The 17,598-nt window shown below is 32.9% G+C and overlaps 1 protein-coding gene across 1 annotated transcript; it reads right to left on the reverse strand.

Annotated features, from left to right (window-relative positions):
* Nucleotides 1–1,686: 1,686 nt before the first annotated feature.
* LOC148307657 (endothelin-converting enzyme 1-like) lies at nt 1,687–17,337 on the reverse strand. Its single transcript, XM_088262983.1, has 16 exons — nt 16,967–17,337; nt 16,267–16,452; nt 15,467–15,591; nt 14,958–15,064; nt 14,775–14,876; nt 14,377–14,600; nt 14,128–14,211; nt 12,759–12,890; nt 11,397–11,492; nt 11,190–11,314; nt 9,200–9,386; nt 8,050–8,226; nt 6,589–6,742; nt 5,066–5,328; nt 4,039–4,271; nt 1,687–3,269 (listed from the first exon to the last, which is right to left on the reverse strand). Exons 1-16 carry the CDS (start codon nt 17,060–17,062, stop codon nt 3,170–3,172), a joined length of 2,391 nt encoding a protein of 796 aa, XP_088119109.1. The 5' UTR covers nt 17,063–17,337; the 3' UTR covers nt 1,687–3,169.
* Nucleotides 17,338–17,598: the final 261 nt, after the last annotated feature.

A 17,598-nucleotide genomic window follows, 5' to 3' on the forward strand; every position in this document is an offset into this window, starting at 1 on the left:
CAAAAATGGTATCTAAATCGTCAACATTTTCATATTCGAAAAAGACACCCATGATTCTAGCGTTAGAAATGTCCATTTCTAACACTAAAATCATGGGTGTCTTTCGAATTTGAAAATGCTGACAATTTAAATACCATTTTTGGAATGAAGAGTTTAATTAATTTTGTTTGCATTGTGGCCCTTTGGCATTTAACCAGTGATATGACATTTTCAGTAAAATCAAAAAACACAAAGTGTCCAACCTTGAACGCCCAATTACTGAACAGTTTATACTATATTCATAAATTATTATAATACCATTTTTTTATATATTTTACTTTCAACTGTGTACAACTGCATTATAACTCTGTTATAACAAAAAAGGTCGTTTTATATATATGTATGTATAAATAAATAACCTGCATAAATAACGTTTCATCTGTCAGACTACATAATAGGTGAACATGTAAATATTTGGTATAATCAAGTAAAAAGTTTACTAAAAACATATTTATTTTATTTTATTTTATTGTTAATTAGTTAAATAATTTTATTTATTGTTTCGGCATTAACTTTGTGGTAAGACATGTTACAATGATTAAAGAAAACACTTCATTTTTTACCACTTGAGTTTTATTATAGACTACATGTTTCAGAAGTTAAACTTCCATCATTCAGGTCTGTATAATAACATATTATTATACAGACCTGAATGATGGAAGTTTAACTTCTGAAACATGTAGTCTATAATAAAACTCAAGTGGTAGAAAACGAAGTGTTTTCTTTAATCATAGTTAAATAATAATAAAATTAATTTGATTTCACAATGGAATTGAGTTTTATTAAAAAAATAATACTAATTAACAAAATTTTCCATTGTGAAAGTGTTCGCCTGAGAGATGAAAACTAATGAATACAGCCGTCCCAAAAATGTAATCCAAATAACTAAAAAAGTATTTATTGATTTGACGTTTAATTTGTAGAACTCCATTTTAATTTATGTATTAATTTTAAATCAAACACAGATTTTTTGAGTCTACTAAGTTAGTAGACTCAAAAAATCTGTGTTTGATTTAAAATTAATACATAAACTAAAAAAGTGTTGATTAATTGACATTGATAAACATTTTTCCATAGTAAATAAAAATATTTTTAAGACACATTTATTCTTATGAACCAATATTGCTGTACTAAGCATAAAACCCGTATCTGCATTTTAAAAAGTGAGAGAAATCTGAATTTTCCACTTTACAGTTTTCAAGATTTTAATCTGAACATAAATATGCTTAAAAACATCAGTTATCCCTTCCATGCTTAGTGCAGCAATGTTTCCGACAACATTAATACAACAGAAATACACAAGTAAAATACAATACATTTTATTTTATGTAAGATAATTTTTGGTATCTTGTATTCACATTCAAAGTGTAGAACAATTGACAGTTGCAGTAATTGTAATGAATATGTCATTTAATATGACTTATATGTATCACAATGCTGATCACCATTATAAGTAATTATTTATTTAACCCCTCTAAGTGCCTTAAGCACATTAATGCTCTCAACATTTCCGTATATATATTTGACAAAATTATCTCGTAATTTATGGCAACTTTGTGTTTTGCAACAATTTCAGTTTGTTTTTTTTTCAGGATTGTCATAAATAACTTTTTACAAACTTTCAAAAAAGATAGTTCGTTTCTTTCATTTTTCTGTAAAAATTATCGGTCCACCGTTTATAGTCATTTAAATCATCCACCATTTACAGTCACGGCACTTACGGCACTTAGAGAGTTGATAAGCGCTGATTTAAAAATGCGCTTGCAAAACTTAAACTACTTAATAGGGACCCATCGAACCCTCTAAAACCCTTACAGAGATTACGCAATATTTCAAAATAATATTGTCATTTATATCATTCAAGCATGACAACATGCTCAGTTGATGATGTAATCAATTTCAACAATGTGGCACCTCACCAAGAGGTCAATATAAATATTATCCTGTTTTTTTTTACACCGCAATACATCTGAACAAACGTATTGCGTTATTTGGACCTTCTCGCTGAAAATAACAAGGCACAAGACTTTTCAACACAACCAAATCAATGTCATCACAATCCAATTTTGGTTTTACATACAACACAATTACATACCTCGAATGCTTAAAACATCATGTCTATATTAAGGAGCATTGCAACAAAGTATATTAACACTTTGGTGTCCCTCAGGCAAATGCCGATAATACCACATTGGTGTTATATACATAAGTATTGGGATGCCAGTGATACTATCCAATATCATTTGACAATATCTCGAAATTCTCAATGAAAAAAAAATACAGATAGAAATTTATTTTGAAAAAAATATGTATTTTTTCTTGACAAAACAAAGGCAGCTAATGAAATCGGTAATATAAATCTTTTTTTTTTTTAAAAGGTCAGCAAATTTTTCAACAAATTTCTTTTCAAATCAAGAATTTCTTGCTCATTTTTTTCAACTTCATTTGAAATTTTAAGCAATTTTTTTTTAACTGTCTAATGGTAGGGACTGACCGGAGCATTTCGTCGTAACGTAACGTCGTAACATCGCTCGCGGCGAGCATCCGAAATTATGGATGGAGCGCTCGGCTCGCTGTACTGACTATACGAATGCTCGCATCGTAACATGTTACGTTACGATGAAATGACTCCGATTAGTCCCCACCATAAGGTTTTGTAATGAAAAAAATTAAAGGATCCAGAATTTCAAGATGTTTTACAAATAATGGAAAATTCTCTTTATCATTGTTTGCATTAACGAACTTTTACTGTAACATCCACTCAAGTTCTGCGTTTGCTCCTCTATAAAGTATATGAACATAGCATCCTTTGCATTTCAGGTATAGAATTATGAAATAAAATATCATTTTAAAACTGTGAAACATCAGCAAGCAGTCAACGCAATAAAAATTTATAAAGATATAATAATCATGACTTTGTAATAAAATCAATATTAAAAAAAACAGCTTTAATTTATTTACAGCAAATATGTTTTCATCTCTAATTTAACACTGAAATTTACTCTAATAAAGTGGCAAAAATATGATCAGATATCTATGTATGGAAGCTTGACTAACACATGTGTAGACATACAGGGATTTATTTAAAATTTGTATAAACCGCAGACGTGATCCACATTTTAGAATTTAATTACCATATAATGCACTTTCTACTGGGGTTCATCGAAGAGCCAACTGGACATTGGAAAGCCTCTGCAAAAGCCGGAGTATTTCGAAGCATGCCGTTCACTCTAGAAGAGAAATCACCATTATTAAAGACTTAACCTGTCCGGGAGTGAGTTTCTGTGGACAAAACTGTATTTATTGTAACTGCAGACAGTTGGTAGAATTCCATATTGAATTGTTGGTTAATATATCCAAAATAAAGCAAGGTTTTTGTTGGATTGAATTCTACATTTATTTATGTATATCTTAATATGTGACGCGTTTCGTCTTCTTAGGACATTATCAAACACATTTGTGTATTTGATAATGTCCTAACAAACAAAACTGTTGCTGGGGAGGGAGTTTTTTGTGTGTTTTTTCCTTTTTAATTTAATATCATGAATAAAAATATATTTACCGTAGTAACCATGATTTCTATCAAAATTATCGATGTTTTGATAATTTTTATATAAATCGTGTTTTAAACATGTTTTGATATAAATGATGTCATAAATCATGTTTTGTATCGGCCGGTCATGTACGGCCATACTCTTTTGAGGAAAGTTTGGAATGGCCGTAATTGTAAAGCCATACTCCCAGACTGGTTAATAAAATTATATTTGTTTTACTAATAAGAATTCAAAGCTTCATCTTTTTCTAACCGCATTGACGAATTAAAAATGATTTGCACGCGCGCACCACAACACGTCTAAACAGGTAGATATCTAAAATCAAACTGAGCAATAGTCGATATCCAGACGGTACGCAGTTTTCGCGCAGTAATACAGCGTCGATATATCGATGATCCGCAGTAAAACAGTTAAATAAAATAAAATGAATAAATAAGAAATTGACCTTTCAGGCGCCGTCATGTGGGAGTCGTTCTCCACGCCGAGGATGTACTCTTCGGGGGAGAGCTTATTGCAGTAGAGCTGCGCCGTAAAGAGGAAGAAGAGCTTGGCGGGCGCCAGCGGCAGGCGGGACAGCGAGGCGGAGCCCTTCCCCCCCGAGCGCCACCACGCGTCCCACGCCACCACCACAGCACCCAGGTCGGCTGTGTTCTCGTCTAGGGTACTGTTGCCGTCAAACTGGAATGGAAAAATACAGGGATTGCCAAATGATGAAGTTCATGAAAACTTTCCGGGAAAAAATTTTGGATTGTGAAATATCGGAAGTGTCGGGTAGTGGTCCTGTGCTTATCGGATGGCCACCGTCAGTTGCCACACAGCTATGCACTGGGGAGGACGTGTAATATATTAATCACATGGCGATTTACGAGCTACGATATATATGTTGGGTTGTGGTCCCGTAGTTAGTGTCGCAGACTCTTAAGTCAGAGTTTCTCGGTTCGAACCCACTCTCCCGCAATTTGATACCTATCTCTAATAATGAGCGGCTTAGGCTCACAGAAACATAATGAAATTGAACTATTTTTGTAAATAAAAAACACAAATTTCTTTTCTTTTTAATATGCAATATTTCAAAATGCGATCCCTCAGACAAAAGTGTGGCAAAATAATATATGACAGATGTTCGAATGGTGAAACAAGGAAAGAATACAAGACTGAGATAAGCATTATCGATAAAATTAAGAAAGGTGTGTTAAGATGGTTTGGACATGTGGGACGTATGAGTGAGGAAAAAACGGTAAAACAAATTTATGAGGTGAATGTAGTTAGAAGCATTACAGATCGAGTCAAAATTTGAATGACAAAATATTTTAAACGTTAAATTGGAGAAAAAAAGCCTAAATGCGAGTAATGAATGTACGAAAATATATCGGGACTGAAAGAATTACATGCAATTGGCGGGAAAATGTTAAATCCGGGGATGTAAAATCCGGGTTTTGCTGTGATATCAACATTTTCATAAATTAAAATACCTCAATCTTAGCTTTTTTCCCCATGAACTGGAGAACCTTCTGCGAAGACGTCTGATAGCTTCTGACGAGACAGCCGAGCCTCGCCTTGAGGGCCTTCAAGGATTTGGATTCCGCCCACAGCGGCGACACCGAGTGTCCGGCCAGGTTGTAGTCCAGCGCGTGCAGCATCTCGTGGCTCATGACCAGGCCAATGGTGCCGTAGGACACATACTCCGGCACTCTGTCCGTGAAATGCGGCTGAGTGAGCAGCGCCAGGGGTACAACTGGAAAAACAATATATAAGGGGTACTAGAAAAAAATTTAATTTTTAAAATTTTAATATTCTTGTTTCCTTTATATTACGAGTTTAATTACAACATTTTGAGTGTGTCCAAATACTTGTTCACAAAATCTGGATTATCTCCAATTACAGGAGTTATTTTCACATTATTTTTTGACATCTCATCAAAGCTGAAGAAGAATATGGAATTCTGGGCATTTACGGGGCTGATGACCATCATAGGCTGGTTTAAGTTATCTTTTTACACACGTGTAACATTCACCATTTCTACCCATTATTGACAACCACACTACTCAAATTCTTGGAAGTTCTATATATATGAACCAATTTAGAAACTTTGTTCTTGAATCACTAGAACTTCACTAGAGACATCTATTGGTGAGATGTAAAGAAGCTTTTTTATTAAGCAGAAACTCTTATATTAGTATGTGAGATCCGAATCCTGGATTATAATCACACACATGAGAAACGCCAGAAAATACCATTTTCATTTTTATTATTAAGCTTATAATTTGACCAGATAATTTATTTACAACATTTTGAGTGTGTCCAAATACTTGTTCACAAAATCTGGATTATCTCCAATTACAGGAGTTATTTTCATATTATTTTTTGAAATCTCATCAAAGATGAAGAAGAATATGGAAGTCTGGGCATTTACGGGGCTTACGACCGTCATAGGCTGGTTTAAGTGATCACTTTACACACGTGTAACATTCACCAATTCTACCCATTATTGACAACCACACTACTCAAATTCTTGGAAGTTCTATATATATGAACCAATTTAGAAACTTTGTTCTTGAATCACTAGAACTTCACTAGAGACATCTATTGATGAGATGAAAAGAAGCTTTTTATTGAGCAGAAACTCTTTTATTAGTATGTGAGGTCCGAATCCTGGATTATAAATAATCACACGCATGAGAAACGCCAGAAAATATCATTTTCATTTTTATTATTCAAGCTTATAATTTGACCAGATAATTTATTTACAACATTTTGAGTGTGTAATTTAATCCAGATTTGTACACAAGTATTTGGACACACTCAAAATGTTGTTAATTTTACTTAGTGAATATTACCAATTTCTTATTGTGACACGTGTAATTAATTACCATATATATTTTCCTTTATTCTCTGTGATCTACTTCTATCTTTCTGGTAACATTTTAATGCCTGAACTATTAAAAACTATAGAACACTCATAAATGATGGATGATTTAAATTTCCGAATGCTTACTTATTTGATTTGTTTCTGGGTAGTAAAATGCATTCACAACGAAAGGAGCTGGCCAATTGAATTCTGGTCTGCCAACAGTGAAATCCATTTGAGTCAATCTATACGCACGGAACTGGTTCAACATATTCTCAAAAAAATTGTCCGTTACAATGAGCTGAAAAATATGTTAACATGATTATAATATAAAACTTTTTTAAAAAACATAATTTTAAATAAAATAAATTAACTATAATGCCTTCTGGGTAAGGACCTTCTTAATAATAAACCCTTATTTATTTTATTTTATTATAAATTTATAATCAATAAACAATGGTTAATTTTACATTAGTAAAATAATTTCTTTTTTGTTGTCGCTTTTTTTACCATTTTCAAATTTCATCATGATTGATAGTTAGTCTTTGTAAAAAATTCACCGATATCCGTGAGCATAGATTTTTTTTTTGAGCAGGCCAAGGATCTTGCATCTCTTATGTCACTGGGACCATATTAGATTTATTGTGACCTCCCTCTGTATCACAGCTCACTCTTAAGACCTACATGAGTCATGTAGCTCACGACTTGTCTTGGTGGTAAGAGCTTCAACTTCTCGGAGTCCAGTAGTGGTCCTCCAAGGATGCGACTTGGTTTGCACACCAATCCACATTCTCTATAATGCGTCACAATTATAAAGAATGTGGACTGGTGTTTCGTTATCCTCCATACAAAATCTGCATAATGGGGAGTCATGTAGTCCAATTTTTTTAAATACATCGTCTTGCTAAAGAGTACATAGAATATACTCTTAAGAAAGACGATGACTACTCCAAAAAATTAAATACAGTAGAACTTCCATATTTCAAATTAATACAGGTTAATTAATTAATTAGTCTGCCTCCCTAGTGTAATGGTCAGCACGCTCGGCTACCGTCCTGGAGGTCCCGGGTTCGATTCCCAGGGGAGGTCAAATAAATATAAGTGATTCACTCTTATATCTATTTAATATTACCCTGGACTGGTACCAGAAGCGGTTATCCGCACCCCAATGGTGCATAGGGCACTGCATCATAGAAATGCAGTGTTATCTTGATCATTAACACATGAAGGAAAGGTGATCGGCCCTCCGCTTAAGGTACCAGTCCAGGGTTATATTGAATAAATTGATTCTAACACCATAATATCTCATATAATATGTACATGATAAATTATAAGCACAATAAAAATAAAGTTAACTAACCAGTCTGATGATGTCGGTAACGACGAAACCCGGTCGCTGGTCAAATAAAAATAAAGTGGAAAAGCTAAAAATATAGGTTTTAATCTAATAATATATTAAAAAGTTAACTATTAAAATTTACAAACCAAGGGTTACCTGCTTCACATTGAAATTGTATACGACATAATGAGAATAAAATTTTATCTATTTTCTAAAGCTTTATTAGATAGAGAAAACTAGTTAGATAATAAAAATAATAAAAAACATACAGAATTGATGATGTTATCCACGAAGGAGTTATTTCGCAAGCGAGGACAACCAATAAAGGCACCTTTCATGTTGGTTAGTTTATTCATCAACTTCTGTCTTGTCTGGTTGTCCAGCCAACCAGCTCTCTCCACGAGTGTGAACAGTGAATGTTTCAATTCGTGAAATATATTGTCTGCCTGTAAACAAATCAATAATATTTCATTTGAAGAACATTACAAATAACATTGCATTTTTCTACTAATCTAACTACAGTCATCCCTCAGCATTTCCAAATTTTTGTTTAAAGTCATGCATATCCAATTAACGTGCAAACTATTGTTTTAAAATCAATGAGATATCGCAATTCTTAAATTAGTTGATTCAGCAGTCCATTTGTGGTAATATCTATCCATTTTTAAATTAATTTCATTGGTAAATACCACTATATCTTCAAATATATTGTGACACGTGTTTCAATTCATTCTTCATCATTAATATTTAAAAATGATGAGGGAAAAATATATTCAAACACATGTCAAATAAGTTTCACAGAATTAGTAATCTTTATAAAGTGAAATTTAATTTAAAAATTTAATTTTCCAAACGTATAAGTGTATACGATCAACAAGTTCAATACATTCTGTTTTTTTTCCAAAGTCGAATATATACATGTCAACAGAATTGTGAAATAAAATACTTTTAGTATTAAACACTACATATTTACAGTCTATTTATTTTGATATATGTATTGTTAATAAGTCAGGTAAAATTTGACATGTTGCAAGTATGTATTAACCTTCATTTGATCGCATGAATACATTTTATATGGGTAGTATCCTGATAATTACAAGTTAACTAACAGTTGTCGGTTTATTGCACATTAACAAACACGCTAATTATAAGTTAACTAACAGTTATTAGTTTATTGCACATTAACAAACACACTGTATGTAGTGTATAATTTGGATTATAGCTTGTAAAACAGTTTCACCGTCAAGCTTATATGACATCAATTAAGCTTATATGACATCACGCAAGTAATTAAAGATTAATAAAGAAACTATTGTGAATTGGCAAAAAACTTTGTAAGATTCAAATGTTTGTTGCGTTACTTTGTAGCATTTTCACGCTACTTTCGTGGAGTGTTCTAGAAGTAGCGAGTAAACTTACAGATTTTTGTATTCCTTGTAGATAAGTGTCAGTATAGTGAGAGAGATAAAGAGCAGACATGGGGCGCGATAAGCTGGTCGTGGTGAATTTGGTGCAAAACTTTTCATGGCTGTTAACTGTCGTAAGATTTGCTAACGTGTAAAGAAAATCCCTGGCGTACATTGCAAGCAAAGCATTCTGAATAACCCTGAAATGTGAAAACACCCCATAATCAATCATGGAAATATACACTGTCAAAAGCAACACACGTTTCTGTATTTCAGAGGACTGAGGTCTGATATACATTTTGCAGAAGCAAATTTGGATTTGAAAGATAGTTTGTTGGCTAGAATTGAGTATAGTCGAACTTGTATTGGTATTCTTATAACGTACACAAATATTTTAATTTCATACCATTTAGGTCTAAGCAGCACGTTATTTGAAATATATATCAATTTGTGGAAAGTGGGTTCGAACGCAAAAACTCTGAGTCAGAGTCTGCGACACTAACCACGGGACCACAGCCCAATTAAATAAACTTAAAACATAAAATTTTCTAAATATATGTTTTTTGTTGTTGTAATTATTTAATTATTTATTATAATTAATTTTTCGATATCCTCTCACAAAAAATAATATATATATTTTTTAATTGGATTACAAGAGATCTTTTCTTTTTTTTCAAAGCCCAATCAAATAAACTTAAAACATGATTTTTTCTAAATATTTGTTTTTTGTTGTTGTAATTATTTAATTACTTATTTTAAGTAATATTCCAATATCCTCTCAAAACAAAAAATATAAATTTTTTAAATTGGATTATAAGAGATCTTTTTTTTTTTTCGAATATCATCGTAAAAAAGATACTATGGGTATCATAACAGAGATGAAGAAGGGTTTTGAGAAGGTAATATAGACGATAAGGCAATTACAGGGCGTAAGCCCTGTAAGTAGGTATGTCTCTTATGATTTATCTATAATATTTTGATAACAATCCCTCGAGGTTTAAGTTCAGGATTTGTGTACAAAAATTCAAACACTCGAAAATGGGAAAAAAAATTTTTTGAAGTGTAAATGTTTGTAGAATAATTATTTGCAATGTGCATCATAAAATTAGAAGGCTGAATTTTAAAGAAAATTTGAATATCGTAAATATTTTGACCTCTCTAAGGTATACAATTGTAAGACACAAAATACAATTATAGGGGAAAAGGATTCAAACATATTTTGTCCGGCACATTTCGGCTGTCCAAACTTAAAACACAGTAAGGGACATTTTTTTTGTAGTACGTTTTTTTGCACTTTGGACTAAGTAAACTCTACTTAGTCCAAAAATACAAAAAAAACGTACTACAAAAAAAATGTCCCTTACAGTGTTTTGAGTTTGGACAGCCGATTTGTACTGAGCCAAAATATGTTTGAATCTTTTACATCCAAGAACAAATCTAACTGCAATTTTTTTTCGGTAGCTGGAGAAGTTAGGGTGAGAGGGGGAGGTGAGTCAGGGGGTAATTATTACACCCAATACTACAAAAAAGCCAAATAATAAATTACTTTGAAAATTTAAAAACTAAAAAAAAAAAATCTTAAAATAATTTAATAAATAATGTTATTTAAAAATTCCTCACCTTTGCTTTCCTTTTTCCTTTATTTTCAAACTCCTCCCCTGGACTCACCTCCCCTCAACCTAACTTACTCCCCCTCCTCACTAACAGTACAGATTTATGATTTAGTTTATATTTAGACCCAAAGATGGTAGCATCTGAAGCTTCCGAAACTAGTCGTTAAAATAAATATAACGCAATTGGTAAAAAACGAGTGTTTTCATTTACAATTAAATACACATACATTAAAAATGGTCAATTTGTGGCTTACAATGGTATGCGTAGGAAGGGTCGATTTACTAATTTTTAAAAACCATGCTACTGTACATTTTAGCTTGCAAATAGTTTACATGTGAAAGATACATTACAGAATTTAAAAATAAGAACATATTTTATTAAATATTCACCTGTTTTGAAAACGCGCCACCAATTCAGACACAGAAGTTAAATATGTTTTACTTATCAAAAAAATGTTTGTTTCCGATACATTGAAGCCTGGCACTAGTTCATCAAATAAAAGATTCCAAGTAACCTGTAAATAACAAGAAATCTTTGCTAAGCACGAAAAAATAAATCACATATAGAGAAAATTTTAACTGCGATAAAAAACTTACAAATGGAAAAGTTTCCTGTAGCTTATCAATGCTGAATACTTCACTATGGGATGGATCATTAACATTTCGTCTCACTTCTTTTTGTCTAGGTTTTAACTAGAAAATAAAATATATAAAATGTTGGCGCTTCAGACGTAAATGAATGTGCAATACTAACCAGAATACAGCACGTATAACATAACAAACAACATTTGTGTCATAAAGGGTGGTCCAACCATAATGAAGGATATTAATTGTGAACACACCTTAATGTCAAGTTATTTGACTAACTTTATTTGACATTTACACATTGAGGTACACAATTGAGCAGTGCGTTAGGATTGTTGAAGCGTTTCATGAAAATAGGCATTCAAATCAAAATGCATTTTGTGCACTTTGTGTTGTGATTTGACACCTTTGGACTTCTTTCTTTGGGGACATTTAAATGAAAAAGTGTACATCAATAAGCCAAGAACACTTCAAGAGCTAAAGGATGAGACAATTCGGCACATTATTGAACACAGCACACACACGACATTGAACCTCAATTATACCTCAGAGTCTTTGAAAATATGGACCATCGCACAGAGGTATGCCACTGAAGCCGTGGCGAGCATTTGGCAGATATTTTGTTTCACAAATTATCATTCATCTTTCTATCATAAAAAAAGAATTAAGATAATTCTCTGATATTTTTTTTGTTTTATTTATAATTAACCTTATGCGCTTCAACATTGGGCATTATGGTGGACCGCCCTTTATTTCAATCTTTGAAATCTATGTGTCCATATGATATTGCTATAATTACTTATACAAAATATGGGAATGAATAAAAAATATGAAAATGAATTTAAAAATATATGATAGCTTTAATGTGGTTGGTGTTGGATGATGTTGAATTTTGATTAAATTATTTTTTCTAATCTGATAAGTATCAGTGACACATAAATCACTTGACTTGACAGGGGATCCAGGTTCAAATCATGGTACAAAAATTAATTACACCTGTGTCAATCTCTGGTATATACAAAAATGACTATTCTGAATTTGACATCTCAACATATATGAAAAAGAATATGGAAGTCTGGGTATTTACAAGGCTTAGGACCTTTTATAGGCTGATTAAGTGATCACTTTACACATGTGTAACATTCACCACTCTACCACACTGCTCAAATTTTCTCAAACTCCTAGATACATATATTGATCAATCCCATGACACAGTACATTCCAGTTCACAACAGCCATCTATGTTGGATTGAGAAATGCTTTTATTTAGCAGAGATCCTTTTATTTGTATGCAAGATCGAACATGTATTTAGACACACTCAAAATGTTGTGACTATCCTCAATTGTAAAAAGGACTAATTATGTATTGATTACCTGTTCAACTGCCGTAGCGAAAAGGAGAATTTGTTGTATTTCGCTTCCCTTGACACTTAAAACCATTCCTTTTGGCAACATTCCCGACACAATGCTTTCTAACCTATAAAGTTTATTCTCTAAATCCTTATCCTAGAAAACAAAATAATAAATAAACTATTGTTTTATGCAAACAACAACAACAACAAAAAATTCAATTTATTTCATGACCGATATTTTGAACACATATGTATTTACAAATTTTTGTACACAAATACGGTACAACCTTCGAGGGACTGCTATTAAGACACACACAATTCATTTATGAATTGTCTGGTCCCTATGTGCGGCAAATGGAGTTCACAAACTGTTTCCAGGCTCATTTGTCGGCTGCCAGCTCCTTTGTATTCTCCCAAGTTGGGTCCGATTCTCAAAATTCAGACCAGAACTGCCAACGGATTGTCAGCAGTGAATGTCGTTGGGCGGCAAGATCCTGATGACTTGTAAAAGAGCCAAGCTTGGTCAAGGCTCTCGGGAGGCATGCAAATACATAGTCTAACCATCTAAATCGCCTTTTCTTGACAACAATTGCTACCATGGGTTGCAGCATCTTACACCGACTTTCCTCTTTCCTTGCAAAGTCAAACTACCATACGCCTGAAATTCTTCGTAGGTATCTATTCTCAAATTGAGTATAAGACTGCCCTTGGGCCCTTCTAAGCTACCATATCGTATAAAGAGAATAGGAGCAACGCGGACATTACATAGGCAGCATTTGGTATGGTCACCGAGTATGAATCTAATCATCAAACAGCTTTCATACTTTTGAAAGCGGTGACTGCCATTTTCTGTAATGACACTTCCAAGTTCTTAAAACTCTCGACTCTCTCAATGAACTGGTTACTCAAAGTCAAATGTTGGTGGCCATCTAGGCACAATCCATTACTTTAACATTTATTTTTAGCCTCATGGTCAATACCTATTTACCTCCACAATGTCATCAATTACAACAGTTTTATCTGTGTATTCTAGGTCGCAGAGTTTCCAGAAGGAGGAGATGGTTATTCCTCGTACTAGTGGTCATGACTTTCGAAAAACAAAATCCACAAAAATAATGAAGAGAAAGGGCGCAAGGACGCAGCCTTGTCTGACTCTGGTAGAGACCCCAAAATCACATTGTCACAAATTAGTTCGGACTCTCACAAATTCATACAAACATATAATTAAATTATGGGTATGAAGTTATAATACCACAAGTGCAGGGATTTAAATATGTTCACATATTGAATGGATATCGTTTTTCTGTTCAGCAGTATACAAACACTTTGCATATATAAAAACAAGAATATTAAAGTCTGTTTATTTTTATAAAAGGAAAATAAAATCTTACCTTAATATATTTATAATTATTACTTGGCTCATTAACTTCTTTCCGCTCATACATATTCAAATTCGATGCATCAAAATTTACATTCTGCAAATTAAATAGTTTATTAAGAAAAATAAATACCATTTCGATTAATGTTAGTTATCAAATAAGATAGTATTAAAAATTTAAGCAAATAATGTGAGTATGTTAAATCTGAGATAGTATCCTATTCTTGTTTAAAATTTAGGGAGCAATAAATGCATTACTAACCAAAAAATCATGTCGCTTTTCAAATGAAGACACAAATTTAATGTCTTTTGGCAGATCAATAAAAATAGCGGAATGCATCTTTCTGGTTAAATCCTGAGATAAATATATATCAAACAGAGGAGCTCCGCTCACTTTCAGGATGTTGGTAATGAGTGGAGTCAAATCACTCGGTCCTATTGATCCCGGCGGCAAATATCCTCCCAGTTGGTCCAGAACTTTGTACACTAAACAAAAAAACAATATCATCAAAACATAGATACATTTAGCGCACAACTAATTCCAACAAGCCGATATTAGATGGCTAGTGTTGCAAGGACAAAAGGATGTTGACATGCTTCGGACAGATAAAAAATACAGAATTTCGTAAAAATATCAGAACTGATTATAAAATCACCTACTTTGAGACATATCGGCAGGCTTAGTTAAGGCAGCTATACAGCTTAAATAGAAATCTCCAACTTTTTTGAACCTCCCACTGTTTGTTCTTGACTTGATAAGATCTGCAAGGGAAATAATATGTTTTTAAAACAACTTACAAAAGAGTGATCAGCATCTGTTTAAAAATTGTACAAAATACATACGATGTAATAAGTTGTTGATATTATTTTGAACAGCTGAGAAGCTGAGATCATCTTCCAAATGATTAGGGTTGTCACCCCAACTGCCACATGCAAAACTGAAGAAATCTCTAAGGAAGAAAAAAATGATCTGTCAAAACAAAATTATTAGACAACAAATATTTAAAAATATAAATATCGATGGTATTTTTAGTTAATATTTTACTAAGCGTCTATCTACCAAGCAGGTCCAACGGACCCATTCCAAAGTCAATGTTAGGTTTATTTAAACTTTCAATGTGATATCTAAATTATATGGAGATAACAATATTAAATGCACACAAAAGGTTACAAGTAAAAAAAGTACCATAAGGGTCCATTGGATCCAGAAAGGTAGTTATCGGTATTTTTGTTTGCGGTAAACCGAGGATTAATCAATCAGTGAATTCTTTCACCTGAGAAGATATCTTCAGAATTATATTTAGATTAATATAATATACACTGTATATAACGCATAAGTATGTAGATCTTACTTGCATGGATCACGGTTCCAGGATAAAGAAAGTCGAAGTCTTCGAGTTATATCTACACAGTCCAAAGTATCACACAGTTCTAGTGGCTTGTCCCATGTTTTTTCAACAAAACAATCCACCTCATCCTAAAAATATGTATTTATTTATTTGACGGCATTATATACAATTTGAATGTGTATAAAAGAAATAATGTGTGTAAAAATTCACATTAAATTAGTATGTTGACAATGTATTTTTTTATAAGATTTTGGAGGGCCGGTACCAATGTCGTTGAAACAGTTTCTCCCTGTTGCACAATATACATATTTGGAAAAGGAATCACAAGCTACATGGTAAAATTAGTGTATAGAGTGCATAGAGTTTAAACTCTGCCATTACAAGTTTCTAAGCACAATTTAAATGTCTAGAGTTTAATCCTTTATCTCTGTTATATACATATCGCTCACTCCTTTCAACAACGTCATATATCAAAAATCGTCAATTTTCAGTTGTGCATGCCTTAATTAAATTAGTATGTTGATAATGTATTCTTATATAATATAATAGTAATAAAATACATTTGATTGTGTATAAAATAAATAAAATTGTAAAAAAAATACATTAAATATGCTGCTTTTCAAAAGATATTTTATTTATATAGTACATTTTCTGGGCATTTCGAAAACATACAACTGAAAATTGACAATTTTTGATATATGACATTGTTGAAAGGAGTGAATATGGTATTCTCTACTCTATCCTAAGCCCCAGATAAAGTACAAAAATAGCCTTTTTAAGAGTTATATTTGTTAGAAACTTACAATATTAGAGCAGTCCTTGTAAGGTTGTTCATTAGCCGGAACATTGGATATAAGGAAGAGGACAGGAGAAGCAACGAGTAAAGAGGTGACAAGTAATGTGACGACAGTCAGTGAAGCCTTGTGGAGACTACTGTTAGTCCTCAACCAATAGCACGGCATGCAGCACACCCAACTGCCGCCAGACATCTAGAAACACCAAAACCAAAATATCGTAACTCTCTTCTTCTAACCCTTATCCGCACCCAATGGTGCATAGGGCACTGCATCATATAAACGCAGTGTTATCTTGATCGTCAACACATGAAGGAAAGGTGATCAGCCCTCCGCTTCAGGTACTAGTCCAGGGTAATATTGAATAAATATTAGAGTGAAAAAAATCACTTTTATTTATTTTACCCCCCCCTCTGGGAAATGAACCCGGGACCCCCAGTATGGTAGCCGAGCATGCTGACCATTACACTACGGAGGCGGACAAATATTGTAAATAGTCTTGTTAATAGTTAATTACAAAATTCTAATAAATTACAGAAAAGTATTTTTCCTCTGTAGTGGGACTCTTTCTTAGTGTTCATTTCCAAAGTAATAGGGATGAAAAAGCCTACAGTTTATTTTCGACGGTAGTTTAAATAAACATAGTGTACTATTTTTAAAGACAATTTATTTTATATTTATAATTAATTGTTATTACTTATTTACTTGCCTGTCTTCCATTGTGATCAGCGACGTGCACGTCGTGAACCTCAGTGGTGGCATCAGGAGGATAGGTGGGGTGGACGGGTCTGGAAACATCGTCCATCGTGAAGAAGAGAATCCGTAGCTCCAGCCAACAATTTTCGAAATAACCTCACAACATACTACATAGCTAGAAAATAATACGTCGACTTCGCGCCACCGAATTTTTCAGACATTATTTGTCGAAACCAGCATAAAGCCTCACACCACCCATTTTTTCAAGAAAACATAGTTACCAAGCCAATTTTCCTTTCCAATAACATTTTCCCACCTCCCGCTAGGCGGCAGTCCGGCGCTAAAAACGAGCTGTCAAATGGATTACAAATACAAAATCGATTCATTTTCCAGTGGCAGGGGATGATTATTGTAATAATGCCTCGCTTTACGTCGCCCCTATTTACGATATCTCGTTGTTACGTACTAGAACAAGAACAAAACACATTTCTTTACGTATCTATTCAAAATACTAAACGTTTCTTGGAAATGATAAACTTTTTAAATCATTAATTATTCTTGATAAATGTTATATACATAAAAATGCAATAAAAATACATAGAAAATGGGTAATTATAATATTTACATATTATACTTACCCATTTT

This window comes from Brachycentrus maculatus, unplaced genomic scaffold (assembly GCF_059751285.1).
Source record: "Brachycentrus maculatus isolate JH-2025_06_01 unplaced genomic scaffold, ASM5975128v1 h1tg000195l, whole genome shotgun sequence".
NCBI classification, from domain to species: Eukaryota; Metazoa; Arthropoda; class Insecta; order Trichoptera; family Brachycentridae; genus Brachycentrus; species Brachycentrus maculatus.

Coding starts and splice junctions, on each gene's coding strand:
- LOC148307657 (XM_088262983.1), bottom strand. CDS start 17,062: ATGGACGATGTTTCCAGACCCGTCCACCCCACCTATCCTCCTGATGCC. Junction 16,453..16,966: donor CTGATCACAATGGAAGACAG/GCAAGTAAATAA, acceptor TGGTGTTTCTAG/ATGTCTGGCGGCAGTTGGGT. Junction 15,592..16,266: donor ACAAGGACTGCTCTAATATT/GTAAGTTTCTAA, acceptor ACATATTTTTAG/GATGAGGTGGATTGTTTTGT.